This window comes from Kryptolebias marmoratus, linkage group LG10, assembly GCF_001649575.2.
Source record: "Kryptolebias marmoratus isolate JLee-2015 linkage group LG10, ASM164957v2, whole genome shotgun sequence".
In the NCBI taxonomy this organism is placed as follows: Eukaryota; Metazoa; Chordata; class Actinopteri; order Cyprinodontiformes; family Rivulidae; genus Kryptolebias; species Kryptolebias marmoratus.
In genome coordinates this window covers 22,597,198-22,625,188 of record NC_051439.1, presented here as the reverse complement: position 1 = coordinate 22,625,188, position 27,991 = coordinate 22,597,198, and the positions used below count along the sequence as shown (strand labels likewise).

At 45.5% G+C, this 27,991-nt stretch overlaps 5 protein-coding genes across 5 annotated transcripts in view; 3 read left to right on the top strand and 2 right to left on the bottom strand.

The window, feature by feature from the left end:
• The window catches only part of sec23a (Sec23 homolog A, coat complex II component), a 15,967-nt gene extending 3,624 nt beyond the window's left edge, over positions 1-12,343 (top strand). Inside the window, exons 2-20 of the mRNA XM_017437673.3 lie at positions 137-404; positions 477-534; positions 621-707; positions 789-1,025; positions 1,242-1,318; positions 1,414-1,558; positions 1,632-1,790; positions 2,435-2,550; positions 3,931-4,054; positions 4,139-4,219; positions 5,359-5,448; positions 9,921-10,027; positions 10,650-10,803; positions 10,878-10,955; positions 11,026-11,187; positions 11,274-11,360; positions 11,570-11,725; positions 11,796-11,861; positions 11,933-12,343. Coding sequence (XP_017293162.1) covers positions 184-404; positions 477-534; positions 621-707; positions 789-1,025; positions 1,242-1,318; positions 1,414-1,558; positions 1,632-1,790; positions 2,435-2,550; positions 3,931-4,054; positions 4,139-4,219; positions 5,359-5,448; positions 9,921-10,027; positions 10,650-10,803; positions 10,878-10,955; positions 11,026-11,187; positions 11,274-11,360; positions 11,570-11,725; positions 11,796-11,861; positions 11,933-12,022 — 2,295 coding nt within the window. The 5' untranslated portion in view covers positions 137-183 and the 3' untranslated portion in view covers positions 12,023-12,343. The remainder of the gene's footprint in view (positions 1-136; positions 405-476; positions 535-620; positions 708-788; positions 1,026-1,241; positions 1,319-1,413; positions 1,559-1,631; positions 1,791-2,434; positions 2,551-3,930; positions 4,055-4,138; positions 4,220-5,358; positions 5,449-9,920; positions 10,028-10,649; positions 10,804-10,877; positions 10,956-11,025; positions 11,188-11,273; positions 11,361-11,569; positions 11,726-11,795; positions 11,862-11,932) is intronic.
• LOC108248718 (neuromedin-K receptor) lies at positions 5,883-6,377 on the bottom strand. The gene is made up of 2 exons (XM_025010960.2): positions 6,169-6,377; positions 5,883-6,086 (listed from the first exon to the last, which is right to left on the bottom strand). Exons 1-2 carry the CDS (start codon positions 6,345-6,347, stop codon positions 5,912-5,914), a joined length of 354 nt encoding a protein of 117 aa, XP_024866728.1. The 5' UTR covers positions 6,348-6,377; the 3' UTR covers positions 5,883-5,911.
• Positions 12,136-27,991, bottom strand: part of mipol1 (mirror-image polydactyly 1) — a gene marked incomplete at its 5' end in the record, with an annotated part of 53,209 nt that continues 37,353 nt past the window's right edge. Inside the window, 4 exons of the mRNA XM_037977955.1 lie at positions 12,136-12,869; positions 13,685-15,570; positions 17,149-17,396; positions 18,133-18,213. Coding sequence (XP_037833883.1) covers positions 17,339-17,396; positions 18,133-18,213 — 139 coding nt within the window. The remainder of the gene's footprint in view (positions 12,870-13,684; positions 15,571-17,148; positions 17,397-18,132; positions 18,214-27,991) is intronic.
• Positions 13,513-16,090, top strand: clec14a (C-type lectin domain containing 14A). Its single transcript, XM_017437654.3, has 2 exons — positions 13,513-13,660; positions 14,494-16,090. Exon 2 carries the CDS (start codon positions 14,518-14,520, stop codon positions 15,646-15,648), a length of 1,131 nt encoding a protein of 376 aa, XP_017293143.1. The 5' UTR covers positions 13,513-13,660; positions 14,494-14,517; the 3' UTR covers positions 15,649-16,090.
• foxa1 (forkhead box A1) lies at positions 21,250-26,969 on the top strand. Its single transcript, XM_017437657.3, has 2 exons — positions 21,250-21,324; positions 22,933-26,969. Exons 1-2 carry the CDS (start codon positions 21,259-21,261, stop codon positions 24,100-24,102), a joined length of 1,236 nt encoding a protein of 411 aa, XP_017293146.1. The 5' UTR covers positions 21,250-21,258; the 3' UTR covers positions 24,103-26,969.

The window sequence follows — 27,991 nt, the reverse complement described above, 5'->3', positions numbered from 1 at the left end:
CTCCCCCGCCTCCTCCCGCTCACCTCCTCTCCCCCGCCTCCTCTCGCTCACCTCCTCTCCCCCGCCTCCTCCCCCACCTCCTCTCTCTCGCCTCCTCGTCTCCCACCTCCTCTCTCTCCTCCTCCCCCGTCCACAGCTTTCACCTGACCGTGCGACACCTGCGCCGCGCCCACCCTCGTCGTCATGGCGACCTTCCCAGAATACATCGCTCAGAACGAGGAGCGCGACGGCGTGCGCTTCAGCTGGAACGTGTGGCCCTCCAGCCGGTTGGAGGCGACCCGGATGGTGGTGCCGGTGGCGGCTCTGTTCACGCCGCTGAAGGAGAGGAGCGACCTGCCCCCCATCCAGTACGAACCGGTCCTGTGCAGCCGCGCCACCTGCCGCGCCGTCCTCAACCCGCTCTGGTAGGCCTTGCTAACGTCCACCTGTCCACCCCCCGCCGTCTCAGCTGAGGACCTCCTGTCTCTGTGTTTCAGCCAGGTGGACTATCGAGCCAAGCTGTGGGCCTGCAACTTCTGCTACCAGAGGAACCAGGTGAGTCAAGCAGGTCCAGCTGCTGTCCTAACAGCTGGACGGCAGGACAGCATCGGAGACGAAAATCCTGTCTTCTCTCTGTCCAGTTTCCTCCGTCCTACGCCGGGATCTCTGAGCTGAACCAGCCTGCTGAGCTGCTGCCTCACTTCTCCACCATCGAGTATGTTGTCCAGGTGAGACGATCAGGACAGGAGGACGGGTAACGGACACGCCCCGTCGTCAGGAATCTGACCGTCTCTAATCTCTGCCTTCAGCGGGGACCTCAGATGCCCCTGGTCTTCCTTTATCTGGTGGACACCTGCATGGAGGACGAGGACCTGCAGGCCCTGAAGGAGTCTCTGCAGATGTCCCTGTCTCTGCTGCCCCCCACTGCACTGGTTGGACTCATCACCTTTGGACGCATGATTCAGGTCCACGAGCTGGGCTGCGAGGGGATCTCCAAGAGCTACGTCTTCCGAGGGACCAAAGACCTGAACGCAAAGCAGCTGCAGGTAGAGTCCGGGTCCTGTCCTTCAGAGACGGTTCTGTCTCGTTTGGTCGGGTTCTACTCGGTGTCCTTCACAGAGGACATTGGACAGAGGTGGAAAGAATACCACAGTAATCTACTCGAGTACAAGAAAAGTTACTTTTTGAACAGATGGAGATGGGTTTAAGAAATGGGTTTTTGGGGTTCTGCAGGTTTCTAACAGTTTTGGTGTTTCTTCCAGGAGATGCTCGGTCTCACAAAGTCCTCTGGCGCTCAGGGACGAGGTCCTCAAATGCCCCAGCAGCCTCTGTCCAACAGGTAAGCTGTGTTCCTGGTGGGCGTGTCCTGTTCCTGGTGGGCGTGTCCTGTTCCTGGTGGGCGTGTCCTGTTCCTCAGTGTCAGCTTCCCTGCAGGTTTCTGCAGCCCGTGCAGAAAATCGACATGAACCTGACGGATCTTCTGAGCGAGCTGCAGCGGGACCCCTGGCCCGTCACGCAGGGCAAGAGGCCCCTACGCTCCCTGGGCGTGGCCATGTCCATCGCCGTGGGACTCCTGGAGGTGAGGGGTGAAGGGTCGTAGGTCAGCGTCATTAAGGACGCCGGACAGTCTGATTGAGACGTTTTGTCCTCAGTGCACGTTCCCGAACACCGGGGCCCGGATTATGACGTTCATCGGGGGCCCGGCGACTCAGGGGCCAGGCATGGTGGTGGGGGACGAGCTGAAGACCCCCATAAGGTCCTGGCACGACATCGAGAAGGACAACGCCAAGTTCATGAAGAAGGCTACCAAAGTAAGAGCGCAGAGGGACTGAGAACATTTACTCTTTGATTCAGAAAATACGGCTCCTGATTATTTTACTGTTTCTGTCACAATTTCTGATTCACCTTCACTCCTGCAGTTCTGGATGAACCCAAAAAAACAAATTAAAACATTTAACTTTATCAGGAAAAGTGTCCGACAACTTCAAAGTGTTCAAACTTCAAAGTGTCCTTCGATTTCAGAGATGAAATTCACAAAAAACTAAACAAAGAGTGATTTTTGGAAAACAAGGGGCCGAACCCGGGGTCGGGCTCGGCGCTCCGAACCCGGGTCCGGCTCGGCGCTCTACAGTTCAGATTTGTAACAGGTCACAGGAAGTTGGACTTTTAGATCTTTAAGTTTTTTTTTTAAACAACCACAGTTTGCTGATTTTTGGAGATTTTAGCACCAAAAGTTGAACTTGGTCTGACGTCACACGTCGTTCATGTAGAAATCTTTTTGTTTTTTGTAAATACGTAAAAGTTTTTTATTATTTCAGCCTTGTGTTCACTTTTTAACCCCTAAACTGTGTTTTTATTATTTTAAACTGGGTTCCAAAGTGGGTGGAAAACTAATCTGTAAACGCCACAGGTGCGTTAGAAAATGGCTGACGGCGTGTGTTCGTGTGTGTTGCAGCACTTTGAGACTCTGGCCAACAGAGCGTCCACGAACGGCCACATCATCGACATCTACGCCTGCGCTCTGGACCAGACGGGCCTGCTGGAGATGAAGTGCTGCCCCAACCACACCGGGTAAACTCGCACACCGGCGCCGGCGTCCTAAACTGAGACTTGGTTTGTTTAAATTGTTGTTGAAGGAATGCTTATCGCCCGCTGCCTCATAAACTAGTTTATGTTGAGGAAAGCTGTTTTTTGGTCAAACCTTGAAAATATCATCGCTGCGCGTCGTAAGATCTCCCCCTCAGAGTGTGCTGTTAGCGGGAAAGCTCCGCCCTCTCAGAGAGTCTGTTTTAATTTATCTCAAGTCCAGACTTCAAGCTTTACACCAGTTATTAAATTATCTCGACAGGTCAAAGAAAACCAGAGTTATGATAAATGATTCACGACACATTTTTTATTTTGAAAATCGTCATATTTTCAGCGCGTTAAGAGCAAGAAGCGCCAAAACCGGGGAGAAAACTCCCCCATCCTCCGTCCGATCTCACCCCCAACCCAGCCGAATGAAAACACAGCCCCTCCTCTCCAATCTGACGGAGGCTCAACTTTTTTTGTCAAACGACCAAAAATCCACAGGGAGAAGAAGAAAGAGGCGCAAAAATTAAAGGAAGTCTGGCGGCGTGGGAGTGAGTTGAGTTTTATAGTTGGGGTGTAGTTTAGACTGGGACAGACGGGGAGGACTTTGTTGATGTTGATTACTGGAAACAGAACATTTTGTCTGTCTCCCTTCCAGCCAAAATAATAACAAGAGACAGATTCAGATCCATAATTTGAGCATCAGGATATATTTTATAACATTTACCTGAATGATTCTGCATGAACAGAACCAAAACTAAGAATGTGATGTGCCCCTCTGCCTTGTTTTGGACAGAAACTGTTTATATTCACGGCCCAAAGGATTTATGGTAATTTATTAGAACTCCTGATTGTTTTTGTCTAAAAAAACACCTAAGAAATTGTCAACATTTTAATGGAGAAAGTTTTTATACAACTTTGTTTTTTGCCTAATTTGTTCATGTGTTTATGAATATTACTGATTATATTTGCATTCTAAGTTGTACAAGCATTTCATTAAGTATGTTTGTGGTTTTTAATAGTAAAAACACTAATAATTTTCCACTCAGATTTTATGTTTTTGTGTGATTTTAGGTCTGTTGTGTTAATACAGGAGGTCAAAAGTAAAAAATGACTCCAAACATGGCGGTTAAACCACTTTTAGGAAAATTTAAAATAGTCCCAAAACGTCTAGTTTCACCCTCGACCTCAGAGGGTTAATGACTCTCAGCTACTACCACACAGTGTTAGTTTTACAGGCGTTGAGCTGGTTTGGATCATCTTTAATTTAAGTTATCTAGTTGTATTCGTTCATCCGAGGATCTCCAGGTTTCATTGAAATTCGTCCCGTGGCTCGTGAGATATTTTGCTGACACAGGCGTGTTTTTGTGTGTCGGTCAGGGGCTACATGGTGATGGCCGACTCCTTCAACACGTCTCTGTTCAAACAAACCTTTCAGAGAGTTTTCACCAAAGACGTCCAGGGATCCTTCAAGATGGCCTTCACCGCCACGCTGGAGGTCAAGGTGTGGCGGGAGCCTGGCAGGAAGCGGCGGCTCTGCCTCTCGCTCGCGGGTTCATTAAAGCCGCTGCGTTTGTTTTTCTTTCAGACGTCCAGGGAAATCAAAGTGTGTGGAGCAATCGGGCCCTGTGTGTCGCTGAGCGCCAAAGGATCCTGCGTCTCTGAGAACGTACGAGCCGCCATTATTAATTTACTGCGTCGCACGCTGCCCGCCACAAACGGACAGAGCGAGATTTACTACAGGTGTTTTTTAAAAAAAAAAGCCTCTCTGAGGTCTAAAGAACTTCTTTTGTTTGTTAGGCCCAACAGATTGCACACAAACTTTGTAATATTTATTTAAAATCCTCCTTTTTTATATTTGTAATATTTCTTTTTGTTTCTTTTGTTTTAACATCTCTGCACAGTGACCCGAGCAACATCCTGAACAGCTCCTTCATTTAAAAGCAGAAACGAGGGGAAGATTGTTTTAGTCACATAAATAAGAATGCATGAACACCTTGTGTGTAACAAATATATATACATGGAAACGACGCACCACGTCTCGAATGCTGTGTAGAAACCCCTGAAGCTGAAGGCTTTGCAAACATGAATATTAGTATATTAGTCGTAGTAATTTGCAGGGGCAGGCCTTTGATGCACAAAATACAGTCTTTTGCCCCTTTTACACGGCCTCTAAAGGTCCCGGCTCCACTCTACTCCACTGGCTTTGCACGCGTTTCCACCGCCATTTTTTTGGGGCCGGTCCCTGCTTCTTTGGTCCCTGCTTCGGAGTCGGGCCAGCCGGGCCAGCCCTGCTTCGTGGGCGGCGCAAGCTTAGCTCCTGTTCACTCATTGGTCGTGGGTGTGACCAGATGCAAGCATAAGGAGCGACAGTAGGAATATAAACAACAGCGTTAGCTTACCCTGCAGCGTTTCTGCCGTCTGTCCCCCAGCTGAAGGCGCTGTAAAGCCCCCACCCACTTTGGCCCCGCCCCCCGTAACACGAGGAGGCGTTCCTCTGCTACCGACCAAACTGGCCGGTGTGAACGCGATGCATTCTTTATAGAGCAGAGTAGAACCGAACTTCTGAATTAGGGTCCGTGTAAAAGGGGCATTTGTTAAAGACCCTTGATGTTGGTCTTTATAGCTCCTTCATAATGAGACTAACGGTCCGTAGAACCTTCAGTCTGCAGAATAATTTGGTGTTTTCTAAAAGCTGTTTTCACCGACAGATTAGTTTCTGTGCAGGGAGGAACTCATAAAGACAGGAAGTAGTTCGTGTTCATGTTTAAGGACAGTAAAACTAAAACTGAAAACGTTTTGTTTCAGGAAATCGGGACGGGAGGAACGTGTCAGTGGAAGATCTGTGGTTTAGATCCAAACACCACTCTGGCTCTGTACTTCGAGGTCGTGAACCAGGTATGCCCCGCCCCCTCCTGTAGAGGGGGTCAGTGATCGAACTGATCGTTAACAGGAAGTAGGCTTAAAGTTTATATTTACCCAAACAAGCAGGAACTTAAATCTGTTACAGTGACAGAATCCATGGTTTCATTCAGATGTAACAGGAAAATAAGGGGAGGCACCCAGCCAGAACATTATGACCACCTGCCTGAAAACTGAAGCTCGAATATTGAATAGTTAAATATTTTGAAAAGTGTAAAAGTTACAAAAAGCAGAAGTCATGGCTTGATGTGATAATGGTTACAAAGTCTGAAGCTATAAACGGGAAAACAAGCGACGGTGTGATCAGTTTAGGTTGAGGAAAGGGTCCAAACTGTCTCAACATCTAAACGTCGAGTCTTTGAGTCTGTTGGTCCACGCTGTAGGTGGAGTTGATGGTCGCAGGTCGGCCATGTTTGACTCGAAGCCGCGGCGGTGGTTATCAGTCGAGTGGATCGCCGGAGCGTTGGCGGGTTTCTGCTGCGATGGTCACCGCACTGATGTTGTTGGCAGCGTTGAGGTGGAAGACGGCGTTCTGACGGTTCAGACCCAGAGACATCCCAGAACACATCTGGGAAAATGTCCTGAAGCTGCGAAACAGAACCGTCCTGTACCTGCTGGAGTTACAGACAGGAAGATCAGCACCTCAGTCACCTGACGAGCAGTCAGTCCACCTCTGGTTTGTGGAGTCTTACTTACGTCTGCGTCATGCAGGAGATCCAGGGGTTGATGGCGGCGCTGGACAGGACCAGCCAGGTGGAGAGGGCGGAGCTCACAGCTGGGCTCCGCCGACCGCTGAAGGTCTCGTAGAAACACAGGGAGATGTACGGCAGCCAGCAGACCAGCAAAGTCACTGCAGCCAAACAGAAAACCTCCATAAATTAATGTTATTCACAACGGCTCATAGTAAACATGGCAGATGTTGTTCTCAAACCTGGAGATAGTTTCCTGCAGGGATGGAGCCGTATTTCACTGTCTCTAATGATTGGATGTCCTCCTAATTTGCAATCGGTTCTGAAGGAGACCTGAGGTTGTGTGAAGGACTCACCTGAGGTGGTGATGATGACGATGGAGCTCCTCAGGTAATTGTTGGCAGGAACATGAAAGCAGTGCAGCTCGTTGCAGATGAACGTTCCCCTCCTGGCCTGTTTCCGTGCCACGTAGACGATGTATCCGTGCAGGAAGCACATGAAGACGATTGGCGCCGCGATGCCCAGCATCATCCACGGCGCCACAAAGTACCTGTTGTCGGGCGTGAAGTCCGGGCAGCAGAGGAACCGGGACTTGCTGTAGTGGTATTTCCCAAACCCCAGGAGCGGCAGGGAGGCGTTTACGAGGCTGAAGAGCCAGACCAGAACCAGCGCTGCTCGGCTCCTCCTGGATGTCCAGATGCTGCAGTAACTGAGGGCGAAGCAGATCTCTGTGAACTTGTCTATGGTGACCCAGGTGAGCGACTGGATGGAGGAGGTTTGCACGAGGAGGAAGGTGAAGCCGCTGCCCTGACAGAGGGCGCCCTCGCTGGGGTACGCCACCGGCCAGGACAGCGTGTTGTGGACTGCGAAGGGCAGCGTGGACAGGCCGACGGCCAGGTCGCTGAGGCTGACGCTCAGGGGGAAGGCCAGCGTGTCCGACTGAAGGTCCTTGTTGAGGAGCAGCACCAGCAGGAGGAGGAGGTTGCCACTGATGGAGGCGGCGCTCGACAGAATCAAGAGCGCAGCGTACAGCAGTCTCCAAGCGTCGGCCATCTTTAGATGGAGCCTGAGGACAAGAAGTACAATCTGTGATCAGACACTTCCTCCAGAGGACTGAAGTCCAAACGAGCTGTCGGATGTTCAGCCTGATCTGCTTCTGTTGAGGAAGGTTCCAAAGTTGTTGGTTCAAGTCCTTAAAGCTGCAGCTGAGACATTTCCACCCTGACTCTTTGACCTGTGACCCTGTGAGCTGAATGCAGGTCTTCAGTTCTGTAGGCAAACGAGATGAACCAATGAAGTCTCAGCTCATTAAAACTGTTGTTATGATGAACCTGTGATTTTTCTATTTCCATCAGCTTAAGAAAAACTCATTCAAAAACTACATTTAAACCTTTTCTTCAGTTAGGAACGGTGTGATGTGACGTTTGGCAGCAGTAAATCGTACAACAAGGACAATTTGCCAAAAAATAAATAAAAATGCAGGAAAGTTTTTCCAATTTGGCGAAACGAGTCGATTCTTTTTTCCTTTCTACGCCCCGACTTCCCTGACTGCTGGCTGTTTAACTTTTTTATGTTAAAGTAACTGAACAGGAAGTGATAAAGATGGTGTTGGCGGACACTGACGACAGATTAATTTACTGTCATCCGTCAGAGATCTGCCTCGTCTGCCTCGAACATGCGTTCATTCTACACTTTGTACTGATTTAATTTGTGTTACGGTGATGAAACCTGACACTTCTCTGTAAAAACGCTGAAAGTATCGCCTCGTTTCGGTGATTTTACCTCAGATATTTGCAGCGTTGCCTGATGTAGGTCAATCACTCAGCAGACTGCTTTGTTTACACTGAATGCATACCTGCATTTCAGAATTACACATCAGTATATCTTTCAAACTGCACCATCTGATGTAGTTCAGGATGTTTGCATCGAGTACCTTTAACTAAGAGGAGATCGATGTCAGGTTAAAGACTGGCAGCTTTTCTGGCTTTAAATGATTAAATTTCTGAAAAGAATCAGGTTTAAATGTTCAGGAAGAACCAAAACCACGTTCTGTTATATAAAGGAAAATATGTGATTGGTCCTTTTTTCCTTTAAGATGTAATATATAATCTTCAGAATGTTTGGAAGTCTTTAAAAACTTACCTTGAAAGTGTTAAAATGAGACTTTAGGAGAGATAGAAGCGGCTCAGTTTGGTTTCTTTGTTCCTGGTCATCTGGAGGTTATTTCCTGAGTCCAAGGAAGAGTTTGGAGCAGATTAGTCGGTTTGATTTCTTTAAAACTGGTGTTTTTGTTGCTGTCAGTGAAGATTTAAAGGAAAAACGGATCATTTTGCCGGTTGTTGTCCTGGACTCATCCTCGGTGGCGTCTGAAGGTCCAGAACCTGCGAGTCCTCGATGCTCGGTCCTTTCTCCCCGTCGCGGTGTGATCTCCTGAGTTTATTTAAGGGTTTGAGTCACGGCAGGGAGGCAGCTTCACAGATAAAAGCTGAGCGTTTCTTCTTTTTAACGGCGTGCCGTAATCACAGTCTGGATCGGTTCTTTAAAGACCGGTTTCAGCTCTTCCACCAGTTTATCTTTAAATCCCCGTTTGTTGTTTCTTGAGTCGATCCAGGAGAATATTCCTCGGCTCTGGATGTCAGCAGGTGACTGCGGGGGGGCGTGTTCCCGCGGCGCACCTGTCCATCACCTGCTGAGAGGACCACGGTCACACAAACACAAAATTATCTGATGAGGGTAAAGTCAACAGTGCCTGATGGTACAATATCCTGTTTGTGTTTCTGAGGTTTCAAACCTTGTTCAACGTTATGAGCCAATGATAAAAGCCAGTTCAAGTTTTCATTAAAAACGAGAATTAAAGAGTCTAGACCTGGTTTATGGGTCCGTTTAGTGTCCTCACAACGATGGGACGTGCAGGTTTGTGTTTGCACACGTGTCACAAGCCCTGAGTCAGGTAATAACAGGTGTGCAGGTGTGTAATTATCCTGTTCCTGAACTTCAGACCTCTCTGCTGCATCATAATGACTCGGAGGTTTATCTCACATGATGACAAACGGCGTAGAATTAATACTTAAGATTTAATAAAAAGAGAAAAGGAAATCTCATGTTTGTGACTGAGTTGGGACACCTTTGGCAGCAGTTTCAGCCTCGAGTCTTTTTGGGTTTGATGCAACGAGGTTCTCACATCTGGATTTGGGGATTTCCTGCAGATCTTGTGAGGCTCAGTCCATTTGGATGTCGACTGTTGGTGGCGCTGTTTGATCGGGTCCATGTCGGGTCTGTCCTCTGAGTGAAACACCTGAAAGCTGCTTGAAGAACTCAGACTGTGAGGAATCAGATCCTCTGGTCTGATGAAACCAATTCTGAAGGTTCTTTGGAGCAAATCAGGCGGCATCCCCACAGTGAAGCATGGTGGTGGTGGCATCATGGTGTGTGTGTCTCTTTATCAGCTGCAGAGACTGGGAGACTGGTCTCTTTCACGTTGGAAACTAACCTGAGCTCAACCCTGACCAAAGGGAGGCCTGCAGTTCTGGTTCTCCTTCTAGAACTTAGCCCCGCCTCCACAGGAAGTTCACCTGTTTCACTTAGTCCTGGTTCTGTAGCCCTTCTAACAACTGCCACCGCCGTGCTTCAGTGTTGGGCAGCTTAGTCCTGAGACGTATACTGCATGGTGGTGAAACTGCATCGTTTCTTGTCCTGACCTTCGCTCCGATCGCTTCCTGCAGGTCTGATTCTTTATCTGCTCGTTTGTTGTTTCTGCAGCACAACGCTCCGATCCCTCAAGGCGGCCGCGGGGCAATCCAGTTCGTCACTCAGTACCAGCACTCGTCTGGACAGAGACGCATCCGGGTCACCACCACCGCCAGGAAGTACGGCTGCGCTCCTTCACCCATTTATACCCGAATTACTGCGTCAAACCCGAGAACCCCCATCAGAGGGGCTTCGGATGACTTTAATCCTTTTATAGAGCATTTCTTTAAATGTTAAAAAGGTGTCTCACAGTATATGTGGTTATTTTTTTAGGGTGCTGGAAATTTTTCTCACCTGCATCGGATCGAATGCTCTGAACAAACATTAAAACATCCTGGTGGAGTTTTATGGGCTGAACAGTCGGACCTTTATCTGCCGTTTAATTCAGAACAATAAAACAATCATCCTCTGGAATATTTAGGTGTCATTCGGCTTATTTTTAACTGTTTATCAGTAAAAATGTCCATTTAGTTTGTACTTGATCATCTGTGTGTGATTTAATGTTTGTTCGGATTGTTTTAGAGCCGATTGGACCCGCTGTGGTCACAGAACAACAATCTGAGCGGCGTTTAGTCAGGATTAAACGCAGCAGAGTTATCTGATGTTTTTAGGCTCGTATCGTCTCTGAGAAGCAGTTTTAATAACTCTGCTGTCAGGCGTGTAAACGAATCATCCGGTGACTGAATGTGACCCTGACGTTCTGCTTCACGCTCCCACGTCTCATCCCTTTCTGTTCTGTAGCTGGGCTGATGCTCAGAGTCAGATTCAGAGCATCGCGGCATCCTTCGATCAGGAGGCGGCTGCCATCTTGATGGCGAGGTTGGCGGTGTACCGGGCGGAGACGGAGGAGGGTCCAGATGTCCTCAGGTGGCTGGACAGACAGCTGATCAGACTGGTGAGGAAATGAGCCGGACTCGGGTTCTTCCAGCGTCATGGCGGCGTGGCTCATCCACTTCTGCTTGTTTTCAGTGTCAGAAGTTTGGAGATTATCACAAAGACGATCCGAACTCCTTCAGGTTCTCCGAGACGTTCTCCCTCTACCCTCAGGTGATCTGCATCCCAGAATAATGTCCTGAGAGTCTGCTGTGAGTCTCACCCTGTCCCCTCGTGTTTGCAGTTCATGTTCCACCTGCGGCGCTCACCGTTCCTGCAGGTGTTCAACAACAGCCCCGATGAGAGCTCATACTACAGACATCAGTTCAACAGACAGGATCTGACCCAGGCTCTCATCATGATCCAGCCCGTCCTGTACGCGTACTCCTTCAACGGGCCGCCCGAGGTGGGAGCGCCGCACCGCACCTTGTGTTCGGGTCAGAACCCGGGCTAACGGGTAGCTCTAACCCTGTGGGTCTGTTTGTGTTCCAGCCGGTTCTGTTGGACAGCAGCAGCATCCTGCCGGACCGAATCCTGCTGATGGACACCTTCTTCCAGATCGTCATCTACCACGGAGAGGTACGGCCCTCCACCGCTCTGCAGCTACTCACGCCTCACATTTTACTTAACTCAGGAAATAATGCCGAGATGTTTAACTGTGGCTGCAGGTTTATTAATAGAGTCAGGGAAGAAGAGATAATATCTGTAGAATGTGCTTTTATTTGAAATGTTAAGGATGACATCATTGTTGTTACTAAACTTCTTCTTCTTCAAAAAAAAAAAAAAAGACGGTGGCTCAGTGGAGGAAGGCTGGCTACCAGGACATGCCTGAGTATGAGAACTTTAAGCACCTCCTCCAGGCACCGGTAGATGACGCTCAGGAGCTGCTCCACACTCGTTTCCCGATGCCGCGGTACATTGACACGGAGCACGGCGGCAGCCAGGTGAGTGTTTCTTCTTCTGCAGATTCTGAAACCCACAGAGCATCAGACTCACCTGTCCTGATGTTCGCAGGCTCGCTTCCTGCTCTCCAAAGTCAACCCCTCTCAGACCCACAACAACATGTACGCCTGGGGACAGGTAAGACCGTGACCTTTGACCTCATCAGTTTAAAGCAGAAGAAAAGCTGACCTGATTGGTTCCCTCCGCAGGAGTCTGGAGCTCCCATCCTCACAGATGACGTCAGCCTGCAGGTATTCATGGATCACCTGAAGAAGCTGGCCGTCTCCAGCGCTGCCTGAGGTGTTCAACGCCACTTCCTGTCAGCAGGACGGCCATTACTACCAGACACAGTTTACAATAAACAACCTGTTGACTTCTTCATGTGAAACATTTAGTTTTTTTTCAAGTGTTGCAATCATTTCATGCTGTTCTAAAAGGCACACAAACAAGCACTTACATGATCACCCGTCTTTCATGGCACCTGTTAAAAGCAAAGAATAAAAACTGACACAAACTTTCTGGTTAAATGTTTGCTTTGAATATTATTATAAATATGTGAGCAGTTTGTTTGTCCACTTCCTGTGTCTGTCTTCAGGATCGTATTAAATCTATGAAGATCACTGCTGCCTGTCTGCTGCATTTATTTTGGTTTCCTCAGTAGGAAAGTGAACTTTGAAAGGCTCCTCTTTGTTGCTAACATCCTTCTGTCCCTCCTCTGGACAGTGGAACTGAAGTCCTGCACCTTTGTGACCTCTGACCTTGCAGACATCATAGTCCACAGGGACTCCTGTGGAGCTCTTTCTTAACGTTTCAATTACAGATAACTTAAAAGCCTAACGTTCCACCACGATTCAGGACAGAGTTTAAACTAAGATCTGTTAGCCCTCAGAGTACACGTTGGGCATGACTTTCAGCTACTACCACACCCAGTTTCAGCACATTGACTGAGTGAGGTTGGAGCTGCCCATCAAATGATTACTTCCTGAACAAGGATATTTTAATAAACCAAATACTAACATATCTATAATCTGCTCCAGGTTTTTCTGCCATTATTTACAGTAAACTCTAATCCTTTTACATATATGTATATAAAAACTACAGACCTGTGTGGGGTCATTAATCCTTGCTGCACCAATCAGCTGATCCCTGGGAAAAAACATGAACAAGTGTAAGACAAACATCCTGTTAAAGTCACCAGTGATCATTTAATGTTTCTTCCTTTTACAACTCCGGCTCGGAGGATTTCAGAACTGCTCTAAAATCTCCCGAGTTCTGACAGAAATAAGGGTTAATTAACATCACGCTGTAACCCTGAGAACAATGGTCCGCGGCCTTCTCGCTTCCTCTTAAACTCAGTTCCTGCAGGAAACGTCTGCTCCACTGGGAGCGTTTCCACTGTTTGTTCAGACACAATCAAATCTGAAGCACAATGTTGCTCAGATCGGACCATTACAAATGAGAAATCTCGTCATGGACTTGGGAGTTGTTAAAGCTCACAGTTCGATTTCCAGTCCATTTATTTGTCCAGCTCTTAAACTGCTCGTTAACACAAATAACTAATCAGCCAATCACATGGCAGCAACTCCATGCTTTTAGGCATGTTAAAGACGACCTGCTGAAGTTCAAACCAGCCATCAGAACGAGGAAGAAAAGGATTTAAGTGACAGTTTATAAAACCCTCAGACCAACCAGCAGCTCTGAATCTGTCCTGAAGGAAAGCAGCTTTCCGTATCAAGACAAAACACACTTCCTGTCATGAAGGAGGGGGCTTCAGAGAACGAGGGGTGAGGCCAACAATCTGCCAGCGCAGACACTTTGAAGGAGAAACTGGGGCAGAGACAAACGACGGAGAAGACTTGGGACAAAAACATTTTAAAGACTGGTTAACAAACTGGGAGAGCCACAGGACAGGAGGAGAGGATTAAACTAAAGAAACGGTAAGAAAACTCTGATTAACTCACATCATCTTGGAGAGAAACAGGTTTTGATTGAAGATGACGTCGCTGGCTGGAAAATAAAAAACATAAATGAGCACAGAATGAAGGAGGTGATGTTTAACATCAGTCCAGGTTCTCCTTACAGGACTCCACGTTCAGCAGAACATCAACCACATACTTATAAACCCAACATTTCATTTTTACAGTTTTTACATATTAAACTACTGAAATATCACCAACTCAGAAGAATTCAGACGTTTTCCTCAGAACTGAGCTAAAGCTTCGAGTCTTTTGGGTTTTTTTTTTTTTAGTAAATCCTCTCAAGCTGTTGATGGAGCCATTTCTCAGGTGTCTCCAGAGAGACATCTGGATTCTTGTCCTGCTGGAAGGTGAACCCTGAACCCAGTTTCTGGATCAGAGCTTCTGTCGAGCCTTTCTGCCAGGAAACCCAAGTTCAGGTCGATCTTCTGGATCTTTGTCCCATCTCCACGCAGGATCTCTGAAGCTTGGTCAGAGACACCATCCTGTTCTTGGACCAACCTTCTTCTGTTTGAGAGTTCTGGAGGACCTTCAGTGGCTTGGTTTCTGCTCTTCTACAGAGTGGATTTAATTCCCCACAGTTGGACTCCAGCGAAGGTGCAGAAACATCTCAAGGATCAGGAACAACCAGAAGAACCTGAGCTCAGTTTTAAAGATCTGAATTTAAACATAAATATGACATTTTACTATTTTCTTTTTAAGAAATGAACTAAATAATGTAAAACTCTGTTTTCACTTTGTCATTATGGGGTACTGAGGCTCAGTGGCTGAAGTTTTGGGTTTTATTTTGACAGGAAAAGGGGGCGGAGCTTGAAGAGATGGCAGTTTGGTTGCCCCGCTGCTTCAGCTGTCTTTGGATCGCTGTCCTCCTGCTGAAGGCCGTCTCGTCTGACCTGTCCAACCCGTCCTCACAGACACGATACCTTCTCAGCCGGACAAACGCCACCTTCGATGAAGCCCGGAGGCGCTGCGCTCCCGGCGTTCTCGCCACCACAACCACAGAGCAGGAGGTCCAGGAGATTCGGGAGCTTCTCAACAGGTCGGCCCCGGTTCGGGGAGAGTTCTCAGTCTGGATCGGGCTCAGGAAGACAACGACTCAATGTTCTGATCCATCGCTGCCGCTGAAAGGGTTCAAGTGGGTGGAAGACGGCAAAGAGGAATCGGCTTTAAACAAGTGGCTGGAGGAGCCCAAAATGACTTGTACAGAGGTCAGGTGTGCAGCACTGAAGGTGCAGGTCCAGTCCTCAGTTAATCTGGGTCTGATTTCTGTCACCTGTAAGACCCACTACCAGTACATCTGCAAGGTGCAGACAGGGATGTTCTGGAACGAGCAGCCGACCACAACCAGACCTGCTGCTACGAGTCCAACGTTCAAACCGAGGCCGGCGACACCGCAGCCTGACCTTCCCTCGCTGGGCCCAGACGCCGGGCCCTGCCAGTACCCCCCCGTCCCCAGCATCCGGGCCTTCAGGCAGGACCCCAGCAACAGCAGCAGGATGCAGGTGGAGTGCTGGTTCAAAGCCGTGCTGGACCTCTTCTGTCCAGATGATATTTGGCGAACGCTGGACGGCTCCCCGGTGGATTTCAGCAGCATCTGCCAGAAATGTCCAGAAGGCTTCCAGAAAGACGCTTCTGGACGCTGCGTGGACATCGATGAGTGCGGGACAGGGAGCCCCTGCAGTCACGCCTGCCTCAACACCGAAGGTTCCTACAGGTGCGTCTGCGTTAACGGCTCGGATCAGGACCCTTCCTGCAAGGACCCGGCCCAAGCCAGAGTCCAGAGCTCTCTGCTGTCCATCCTGGTCCCGGTTCTGGCTGCGTTCGCGGGCCTGCTGGTTCTGGTGGTGGTGGTTGCAGTGACGGTGAAGTGTCTGATCAGGAAGAAGACAAAAAGACAAACTGACGACAAGGAGTCCGTCGAGATGATCCGAGAAAAGGAAGCGCCATGAGAAAACCGAGGAGACAGATTCCAGCTCAGGAAAACCAAAACATTCGTGCTTCAAGTCTTACTTTTTAAATCCAGACTGAAGCCATCTTCTTATCTAATATTCATCATAAAGGCTTGTTTTTATTTTAGCTTTCACTGGTAACTGAACAGACAGAAACACCTAAAACAACACGACCTAAAATATGTGGACGTTTGAATCATTTCTGTTTATTTAACATCTTCATTCAGTTTTTATTTAATGATGAATTTAAAAAAGTTGATCGACATCAGGACATAAAAAGCTGTTATATTCCTCAAAAATATACTGTTTTTTCTGGTCTAAAAGATAAAATATGTAGAAACTTTGTAAATTTGAGTTCTTTCTGCTCTAATTTCTGTTTGAAACCTTTCAGCTGATTATTTGTCTTCGTTTGACCCAATAAAACATCATTTGTCTCTCCGTAGTTTTTTCCTTCATCTCCAGTCAGAAATAGCAGGAATAAAATAAATATTTATATACGTTTGAGTTCAAATGATGAACAGTTTAATCAGGATTATTATGATAACTTTAACCTTTAAATGATTTATTTGAAATGTTCTTTTTCTTGTTTTGTTTGAGGTGGAATGACTGTAAAACAAAACTAAAATGCTGATGTTTTCATCCCAGAACATCTCGTTTTAACTCGTTTTAAAGTTCAGATAAAAACAGTTTGACTTCAAACATTCAGACGTTTTTAAAGATGGCTCCACCTCAGCTTCCTGACTGCACCAGGAGGACATTTAGAGTCATTTCTGACCAGAACTGAGTTAAATTCAGTCAAATCTGAACTGAACGTGTCGCCTTTTTACTTGTTTTGGGTCATATAATCTGTAAATATAATGTTTGGTTTCGATGTTATGCCGACGACACGCAGATCTATATTTACCGTCTCTGGTTTGAGCTTCAGTCTTCAGGGGATCTGGGAGTTATTTTTAACTGACTCTGAGGTTTTCTACAAGCTCAGACCCATTCTCTCAGACATGGAGACAGATCTACAGCGTTAATCACCTCCAGGCTGGATTATTCAGTCTCACTGGTACCAGGACCGGAGCCAGAATCCATCTTCACTGGTTTTCTGTTAATTACAGAGCTGAATTTAAAAGTTTGTTTGTTTTTAAACCTTCTAACGGGTCCATTGGGGACATTTCGCCCCAAAACTGTGGAACAGATTCTCATTGTTATTAAAACTTTCTCCTGTATTGAAACAGCTTCACAGATTTAACTAATCTGTTATTTATTTCTTTTATCCTGATGTTTTTATGTATCTTTTGGGACTGTATGGCACTTTGGTTAACTCTTGTTGTTTTATAATTAAATTTTTCACGTGAAATTCTCATTTTTTGTCTCCTTATGAAAATCTGGAATCAAATTTAAAATTCCTCTCATCTTTAACAATTAACAAGCCCTAAAACTGTCCTGTTAGTTCAGAGTGACAGTTTGTTTGATCCTAATGAAAAAGAGATCTCTAACAGCTGTACAGACCCGGGAACCCGTCCTGGTCCTGGTCTGTGGTGGTCCTGCCAGTTTTCAGACCCAGAAGAAGCTCTGGTCTCCGTTCATTCTGCTGGATCTGACGCCATCTGGTGGCAGCAGATGGCCACTGCGGCTCCAACTACGTTGGAGGCGACGTAGTTTTCTGATGAAGCTTCAGTTTCCTGGGCAGAGATCAGGACTAGTCCGGTCCGTGCAGACCGACCGGAATCGTAGGTCTGAGGGAATTAGGATGATTCCTGAAAGGAAAAACAACAATTTAAGGATTAAATTTAACTGGAACCTCCAATTTACTCTCAGAGGACGTGACGGGGATAACTCTCAACCACCACACCAGGTTTTAGATCAGGATCTGTAAGAAAATGGCTGACCTGGAGCTATATTTGTGTTTGGCTGTGGCAGCCATCTTAAATCAGGCTGACTCCAAAAATTTAGACGAGATGAAGACAAGAAGGACGTTTGGACAACCTCAGAAGACTAAACTAGCTGTCAGGCACGGTGTGGGAGTGTCATGCTGTGGTGCTGATGGATGGAATAATGGAGGAGGGTTGGGTCCAACAGGACCAGGATCTCAAACAAACATCAGGACCGGTTTCTGATTGGATGAATCCGGCTCACATGAAGCTTCTGTAAAGACTTTCCCAAAGCCCCGACCTCGACCCGGTTTGAAATAAGCGGATTCTGATTAAAAGCCCGGCCCGTCTCCAGGAAACCAACCAATAAAATGAACTCGGTCAAGAACAGGAGGTCAAAGGTCAGCTTGAACAAACAGCCCGAGGTCAACTAGCTGACGGACGTTTAACCAAACATTAGTGGGGAAATAACCGAGCAGAAAAATCCTCAATAAATTCAAATTTATCTTGTTTTTAAAAACCATTAAAGTTATACGTTTTATAATCATTCCACCTCAGAAAATGGACATTTAATTCATGCCTCTGACAGTAGAATAAACACGAGGACTTGCTGATTATTTACCTGATATGAAACACAAACTGAATATTCTGGAGCGGTCCGGTTCTCTTTCCAGATGATCCACGTTTCTCTTCCAGCAGGGTTCTGTGGAAAAACAGGGAATTTCAGTCACATAGATGATTAGAAGATTAAGACAGAAAGCTGTTGAGTCTTTAACTTTATAATTGATCCCTGAGGAGTAAACACGTGAAGTTTGATGTCCAAACATGGCGTCCGTTAAAAGTGCCCAATATTTCCACGTTTTTCCTCTCAGACAGCTGGCTGTGAAAGTAGGCCAGGACTTCCTGCGTCCTCCGTCTCATCATCCGTCTCTTTGACGAAGCTTATCTCCGAGGCGGCCTCGGGTCACCTTCACCTCCTCCCCTCGTCGCTCCGCTCTCTTTACAAAGCTGAGGCTGAGAAGCTAAAGCTGATTTCACTAATTGAAGCCCCGGCAGTCCTTCAAGGAATGCATATCACCCGCCGCCTTTTTTTCAAACTACGATCCTCTCAGAGTGTGAAATGACGCCGTTAAAGCTTTTGGTTCAACCTTGAAAACTCTGCTTTGTGCTTGGAATATCTCAAGCGATCTGTTAGCCCTCAGAGGACGTGTTAGAGGCGACTCTCAGCTACTACCACACCAAAGTTCACCTCGGTATCATTAAAATTGGCTGAAATATATAAATTTCTGTTTGTTCAGGTGTTGATTCAATCTGTCCAGATGTTCATGAGATATTTTACTAACAGGAAAACTCTCCTTTGACCCCAGAGAAACTGAGGTGATAAATATTAGAGAGCCAAAGATGAGGATGTGAGTCACTGAATGATTCAGTCGACTGATTCGTTCGTTCGTTCGGCTTCAGTTTGACTCTTTTATATGAACTGTTTGAACTAATTGGATTTTTATTGATCCCGTCTTTTATCTTTTTAAATTCCAGTGAAGATTTCTACATGAATGGATAATAAAGATGTTTTTTTTTTGTATATTTTGACATTTTTAGTCCTGACTCAGACTAAGACTGGATTCTGGTGACCTGAGGTCAGAGGTCGTCTCCTTTGTTACCTGGGTTTTGAAACAGCTACGACTGTGTGTGTGTGTGTGTGTGTGTGTGTGTGTGCGTGACACAGCCTGTGTGGTGATGATCGTTCCTCCCCTGAACTCTTGACCTCAGCTTCACAAGCTTTACAGGTCTTCATGTCAGAACCTCCAGGGTCAAAGGTTAGGGTCACAGCCTGATGTAGACGCCACCTGAAGTCACGGAGTCTGTGAGTCTGAGACGAGGTCGTGGACAGGTGACAGGTGAGTCAGACGCTGCAGTAACATCCATAATTACCACCGAGGAGCTTTTAGATTTTGACAGAAGCAGAATTTACGTCTTTGAGTCACACTGAAACTCAACGAGCCCCGATGGTGAATCACAAACAGGATGTGCCTCCAGGTGAGACGGGGGGGCGGAGTCACACCTGACTCACTCCAGGGCTTCGAACCCACACAGTTCTGATCGGACCGGGTTTCTCCCAGAACCAGGGGAGCCCTCTGGAAACGCTCCAGACGGTTAGAGCCTAAATCTAACCCAGCAGCTCCTTCAGGTCAGATGGTTCTGCTCGTGTCCAACAATCTCTAAATCAAAAATCAGAGATTTTCATGTGGACCGAGGTCTGGGCTCCGACTGGACCTTTAAAGCTTTCAGAACACAGGATCGTTTTTAAGGTTTTCAGTTTGAACTAAACTTTCACCACCAAAGATGAGCCCCAGCAGATAAATGAGTGAAACCAGCAGAGTTGGGTTTTGTTGCCAACAATTAGAGCCGTTTGTTTACATTCGAGTTGGTAAAATAATCCTGGATGTAAACGGAGTCAGAGGGAGAACGATGGAGTCGGGAGGAGAAAAGGTGACCTTCTTCTTCTTCTTCTTCGACTGAAAGCTGCAAGGAGGAGAGTCCCTCCGGTGGAGAGCGTTAAAGCTAAAGATGGAGCCGAGATCAGCCGAAATGAGCCGAAGCTGGAAACAGTTTCAGTTTCAGCTGAATTAACCCCAAACAGTTGTTTAACGATGGAGAAACTGATAGAAGCAGAAACATTTTATCAAAAAATGAAAATCTTGTGTTTTGACGACGAGTTGGAGCGGCCATATTGTAGTTTTAGAGCTTTAGGCTCCTCCCACTCCTTCCTGCAACAATTCATATTTAAACGGAGAATAGATTCATTTCTTTGCAGCTGTTTGTTTGGGAATCTGACTTGTTTTGTTAAATTAAAGTGAAACTTGAAGGTGAGTTTGTTCCACAGCGTGAGGTTCTCTTTCTTCTTCTTCTGCAGATTTAATTCCTGCCCCCCTCGCACGTTGTTGCCCCCTCTCTGTGTTTTGGTGTAAGTGTCCTTTAAGCCGCCACCTCATCCACTTAATCCGCTCAGATAATGGAGAACAGTGAGCAGTTGTTCCGCTCTGTTACTTCCTTGTTAGCACGTTTCAAAGAACCGGGCCTGGAACAGGAGAACGGCCGCTCTGAGACCGGGACGGGTCAACAACAACAACAACAAGGAGCCGACCCACATGGTTGTTTGTCCCTCACAGGAAACTCCTCACTGAAGCTTTAATTGGACTCTGTTTTAAAAATATTAATTAATTACATTCTCTTTGTCCTGATGTTCAACAGATACAACATTCAGACGTTAAAACTCGAAGCAGATATATCTTCGGCTGATTTTAGCTTTTAGCTGCACTTCAGCTGATTTTAGCTCCCAGCAGCTCGGAGCTCAAACAGAAAATCTTTTTTTTTTTTTGAGTTTCTTTGTAATAAAACTGATTAAAAACAGAAGAAAAGAAGTTCTCTGTTTCGTAAAAAGATGATTTGAGTTTATTTTGTTTAATCAGCTGATTGTTGGACTGAAACAAGAAAAAGAAGAAAGGCGGAGGAGGAGGTTCGGTTCGGAGGGGGAGGAGGTGCAGAGGGCTGGACCCGCAGGAGGAGGAGGAGGATCACATCAGCCTGCAGGTCACCATCATCACCTCCGCCTCCTCCTCCTCCTCAGTCTCTGCTCGGCTCGGCTCGGCTCTCCTCCGCGCGCTCACACCTGGAACCAGGACGCCCGAATCGCGACGGGACCGGCCCGAACCGGGAGCAGCGGGATCCGCGGGGGCCGCCTGACGGCATGCTGGGCTCGGTGAAGATGGAGGGCCACGAAGCTCCGGACTGGAGCGGATACTACAGCGAGGAGGTCGGTGTGAGCCCGTCCGCTCGATCCGAACCGGAACCGGGTCGGAACTGGATTCTTTTCAGTTAAACTTTATTGTCTTTAGGAGAGGAGACCTAAAGTTTTTGGGTTTCTTTAAAAAGAAATGCTAAAAAACCTAAAAAAGATCAAATTAACTGAAATTTAAACTAAAGTTTTATGTTTAAAATGTTTATTTTTTTATCTGACCAGAAACACAAATTTTATATTTATGTATTTATTATATTTATTTCATATTTAAAAAGAAAACTCGGGTTTATTTTTACAAACATAAGTTCTAAATAAAAAAAAGAGATTTTATTTAAAGTCGCTCCGATTTTTATTGATAATTAAAACCAGATCAGATAATTAGAAGTAAAAAGAATTAAACTTTGACTTTAATGAAACAGTTTAAACTGGAGAGAAAAAAAAACGGAATAATATTTTTAAAAGCTTCTGTTTAGTTTATAATTCTGTTAATTTGTTGTTTGTGTTTCGTGTTTTTAGGATTCAAGTAAAAAAATAATAATTTATTAATAATTATTGACACCATTAGTTTATTTTAAATGAGATTTAAAAGAAAATTAAATCGTTTCTGTGATTTTTTTAAAACATATTTAAAATAAATCCTGTAAAGCCTCAAAGATTAATTATTATTTTTCTTTTTAATTATTTAAAATCAAACTTTAGGCCGCGAGGAGGAAAAATTTAATTTAAAGCTTCTGAATCAGATTAAATCTGTTAAAAAATATATTTTAACTTGCGTCAATTTTAGTCAATTAGTAAAATAATTATTAATTTTTAACCAACCTAACTGTAAGATTTAAACAAAAAATGAGTTTTGATTCATTCTTGACTATTTTCTATTTGATTATTATTGTTATTATTATTTTTTAATTTGTTTTTTAATTGTATTAGATGTATTTTTTTACTGATAAAATAAATGACAAATAACCAAAAAGCTTCAAATGTCCAGTTTTACATTCTGACTTCACTCTGATCTACAGAAATCAGATTATCTGTAAAATATTATTTATAGTATTTCCTCCTAACTGCTGCAAACACATAAAAGCTCTAATTATAAATAAATTAAATAGGATATAATGTTTGAGGAGGCGCTTATTTAAATAATTTATTTATGATGTTTGTTGATTTTAACCTGAAAAGTTTGGAATTAACTGAGGATTTTATAAAATATTTATGTAAAAATCTATTTATTTATTTAAAACCACTCAGACTGTTTAATAAAATAAAACATATATTTTCAGCAAAACTAATTGTTAACAATTATTAAAAGTCAATAAAAACATTTTTTAAAGTAAAAAGATAAAAGTTTAAAATATTTCAGCTGGTTTTATTTTATTAAATTGTTGATTTATAGTTAATTAGTTCAGTTAATTTTATTTATGAATAATTTCTTTCAGAGGTAAAATAAACGTTTGATTGTTCTGGTGAAGATTCTGTTTTTTCGGATGATTCTGGTCCGTTTGTTGGTTTTAACCCCGTTTTGGGTGAACGAGCCTTTTGAACCGGGTCACAGGTCTGAGTCTGAACCGGTGCGGTTCTGTGAGGTTCTGACCCTAACTGGTTCTGGTCTCCCCCCCCTCCCCTCAGGTGTACTCTCCGATGGCGGGCAGTGGGATGGGTTCTGGTCTTGGGATGGCCTCCATGTCAGGCTACATGTCCGGCAGCGGGACCACATCGGGCTCCTTCAACATGCCCTATAACGGTACAGGTCTGAGTCCTTCGTCAGTGGGCGGGGTGGGCTGCTCGGGCCCGGCAGCCATGTCGGGTCTGGGCGGGGGCATGGCCTCCATGGGTGGGGCTCTGAGCCCCTCCGGCGTGGGCTCGGTGTCCGCTCAGCAGGCCTCCATGGGCCTGAACCCGTACGGAGGCATGAGTCCCACCATGAGCTCCGGCATGGCGTTTGGCAGCGGCGGACTGAACCGAACCCGGGACAACAAGACCTTCAGACGGAGCTACCCGCACGCCAAGCCCCCCTACTCCTACATCTCCCTCATCACCATGGCGATCCAGCAGGCACCCAGTAAGATGCTGACCCTGAGCGAGATCTACCAGTGGATTATGGACCTTTTCCCGTACTACCGGCAGAACCAGCAGCGCTGGCAGAACTCTATCCGGCATTCGCTGTCCTTCAATGACTGTTTCGTCAAGGTGTCCCGCTCGCCGGACAAACCCGGGAAGGGGTCCTACTGGACCCTGCACCCGGACTCTGGGAACATGTTCGAGAACGGCTGCTACCTGCGGCGCCAGAAAAGATTTAAGTGCGAGAAGAAAATGTCGTCGAAACCGGACAGCAGAAAGGAGACGATGGGGTCCGGAGGGGCCCCGGGAAGGTCTCACCCAGAAGATTCCACCAAACCTGCTGGACTTCTGGACTCGTCTGGGCCCTCCTCCAGCCAGGTGTCCTCCCCCGCTGGGCTGGACCTCTCAGAGGGTGTTGGAGGGGTCTCAGACCTGAAGGTGTCCAGTTCTCAGCTGCTGTCTTCGCTGTCCCTGCCCCCTCACTCCATGGCCCACGAGACCCCCCTGCACATCAAAGGAGACCCCCACTACTCGTTCAACCACCCCTTTTCCATCAACAACCTGATGTCGTCCTCGGAGCAGCAGCACAAACTGGACCTGAAGGCCTACGAGGCCCTGCAGTACTCGTCCTACAACGGCGGGGGGGTGTCCGGCCTGGGAGGGAGGACCATGGAACCCCTGGAGGCCTCGTACTACCAGGGGATGTACCCCAGACCCCTCCTGAACAGCTCGTCGTAGCTGCTGCCGGACTCGGACCCCCCCTGCATGCAGCTGAACTGGACTTCCTGTCTGACAGGAAGTGCTCCGAACTGGACTCTCCTGCACTGTGACCAAACCGCGACACAGACATGTTAACTCTGAGCCAATTAAAACTCTTCCCAGGTCACACACACACACACACACTGAAACCAAACATCAACACAGGATCTCCTGGGTCACAGTCAGAGTCTGGTCCAGAACCAGGAACAAGTTCTTCAACAGAACCCCAATTTTATGCTTCATCTAGCGAAAGGAAGATCTCTCCTCTATTCACTCATTTACTCCCATTATCATCTGTCGTCATTAAAGTTTGTCTGTTAGCAAAATATCTCATGAACCAGAGGACGGATTGGAATGAATCTCTCAGAAAGTAATCGTTGGATGAACGACCACAACTGATTAGGTTTCAGAGTCAACCTGATTAAATATGGCCGCCATAGCTAATAAAACTTAGCGAACACAAAAGTGGCTACAACTCAGTCAGTTTTAAAGACACTGAGATAAAACTGGGTGTGGTAGTAGCTGAGAGTCTTTCACAACGCATACTCCGAGCCCTGGTTGTGGAATGTCTTTGGTCCAAACTTGGACCTGCACGTTTCTTGGAGGAATGCGGCTTCAATTAGCGGGTCGTTAAAATTGAAATTAAACACACATCAGTTTGGTCCACCTCTGCTTTTAGTGTCATGTCATCAACGCTAACACTGTTTTATAAAAACTACCTCAGCTGATCCTTCAAAGAAGCCGTGCTGATAATAAACGGTGAGGAACTGCAGACCTACAATCAGCCAAAAAGGACTAACACACACACACGCACACACACACACACACACACACACCATGTAATTTGAGAATTTACAGAATAAATCCCAAATGTCTCAGTTTGTGTGCATGCTTATTAACTGTGAAAATAATCATCTACATTTGTATCACTTTGAATAAAAATGTCTCGTAATTCAGCAGAATGTCATGAACACACACACACACACACACACACACACACACACACACACACATCTCTGTGTTGCTGAGTCATGTTTGAGCCGAGCAGCTAAGACGAAACCAAACAACGACAATCATCCGTTAATTTCACTCGTTTTGGAGGAACTGAACTCAGTCCAGGTCTGATGAAAACATGGCTTCTTTTTCAGGGGGTAACCCCGTGATTCAGCTTCTGAAACTACGGAAGCCCGGAAGCCAATTTATTTTCTCCCTTAAATATATGACTTTTTAGAAAAAGGAAATAATTCGGAGGGGACAAAAACTTAATGTTTTCTAATTTTTAAAATTCTGTTAGGTTCTAAACAGCAAACAAAAAACAGAATTATATAAATGTTTGAAGGAATGCATGTCACCCGGCCACCTCCTTAACTGCCGAAGTTTTACAGAAAGATCAGCCGGATGACTCTCAGCTACTACCACTCCAAACTGCAGCTCAAAATCTAAAAATAAAAGTTATTTTTGTGTTAAAGCCTGAATCTAACTGGGCTTCAAATGTTACAAGAAAATAAACATTTTTATTTGGAATTTTACTGACAATCCTGCAAATGAAATTCATTTTTTTGTCTCAAAATGTCTTAATTGTGTCTCAATTTGGTTGCAGTTTCTTCTTTTTTTTTGTCTCCAATTTGGTTTCATTGCTCACTAAACATTCCCAAAACTGTCTCACGTTTCCTCAACGTTTTAACTATCTGAGACACAAAACTGCAAGAAAAAAACACAAATCTTCACTGGATTGGTTTCTGAGAGACGTTTACGTAAGTTAAGACAGACTGAGACACTCCCCCGTGCGACGTTCAAACTCTTTTGTCTCAATTTAGTCACAAAATGTCTCAATTTCATCACAAATTTATTCTCTTTTGTCTCCAATCAGTCACAGTGAGGTTTGATCAGTTCTTGTACTTCCTGACTCACAGAAACTAATCTGAGAAAGCTTCGGGACAGGTTTGAGACGGGTTTGAGACAGATTTGAGATGGGTTTGAGAAGTCTGAGATGACTCTGCGACACGAGGAGGCCGAGGACCCTGGCGAATGTTCCGGGACATTTTGTAAACTTCCTAATGGACGTCCTCTGGACGCCGCTGCCCGGCGAGACGCGGGTTTAAGGTGGATTAGCTGAGCGGCGGCGTTTTCAAAGGGACGGGAGCCCTGAGCGACCAAAAACCCGAGCCGAGTTTCTCCCTGAAGTGAAGCTCTGAATCCTGCCGCCTCGCATGTCAAGAGCCTGACCTTTCTGAATGACTCTCAGCTACTACCACAGCAGATCTGAGCTGTTTGCTGAAGTCAACTGATAACCGTTTCATGAGATATTTTGCTAACAGACAAACACACAGGTGAGGTTTTAGCCTTTTAGGGCCAACATGAACAAGTTTTGGGTTTTATAAAAGTAAAGAGACATCCTCCGTCTGACAGTTTTTAAGAACGAGGAGCAGCGCTCGGTGTGTCGCTCGAAGGTGATTTTTTTTGTTTACAGGAACAGAAATTTGTTTCTCCCACGACCTCCTGAGACCCTGAGTCGTGACCCTGGGTTTGAAGATCTGTCCCTCCTTCAGGGTCAGATCATCCTTTAGACCCCCCCAGACCCCCTCAGATCTGAGCTTTTGTCACGAAGCAGGAAAACGGAGCTCAGAGGAAAACCTACGAGCTGAAAACGACGGACCGATCGGACAGGAGGCAGCCGGTGCGGCCCGGTTCCCTGCAGGTTCTCCGGTGCAGCCCGGTTCCCTGCTCTGTCCAGAACCAGGAACTCATCACAGATTATTGATTCTGTGCATGATGGACGGAGCGCGCACACACACACACACACACACACACACACACACACACACACACACACTTCCTGTTGTGTGTTTTTGGTCCTCGTTTGCTTCTGATGCATGTTCTTAACTTATTCTGTCATTTTCAAATAAAACATGAAGAAACTTCTGGTCTTTCGTGACGTTTTATTTTTTCACATCAGATTTTAAAATAATTTTTTTGTTAGTTGTTATAATTTTATATTTTTTATTTATTAGTTTGTGAGAAAACGTAAAAACTGAGCAGCGTTTACGAGTAAACTTTGGGTTTTAGAGTCATATTTAAGGATTGGGTTAAAAGTTCAGATATTAAAGAAACATTAAATAAATCAGATTTATATTTGAGTGAATTAGATTTATTTTATTTTGTAATGAATTTAATTTTATGTATTATATTTATTTTAAATTGAACAATATTCCACATTAATTTGTTTTAAAAGTTTAATTTCTGGTTTAGAGAATTATTTAGGTTTTAATTCTTTTAAATTACTAATTTTATTTTTAATATTTATTTGTTTTTTATTAAAGTCCAGAAGGACCATCTGTTAACCACGTGATTAAACTTATTATTAAAATAAAACAAACAAACAAACATTTATGTTTTTTATTCAGAGACTAAAACTGATTTATTTGATTTTACCTGTTTTTTCTGCGCACTGACCCGGTTCTGACGGGACCCGCGGCTCGGCTCGGTTCGGTTCTGAACAGTCCGGACCCGGCGGCCCCCCGCGGCCTCAGAATCCGAACCTGCAGGATCCTCCGGGTCTCTGAGAACCAGAACCCGAACCCGTCCGGACAGAATTCTGCTCTTAAAGCTTTTTTACACTTTAGGAGCCGGAACGACCCTCTAATTATCTGCTAATTATCTGCTAATTATCTGCTAATTATCCTCTAATTACCGCAGTGAGGAGAGGAGTTTAAAAACAAACATTAAATAAATAAACTTTAGGTCATGGAGACAATAAAAACTAATTAAACTGTTTGTTAAATTATTTGTCTTCAGTTATTTTTAATCTAAACCTTTTATTTTTTAAATAAACAAATCTTATTTATTTATTTGTTGTTTATTTAAAGTT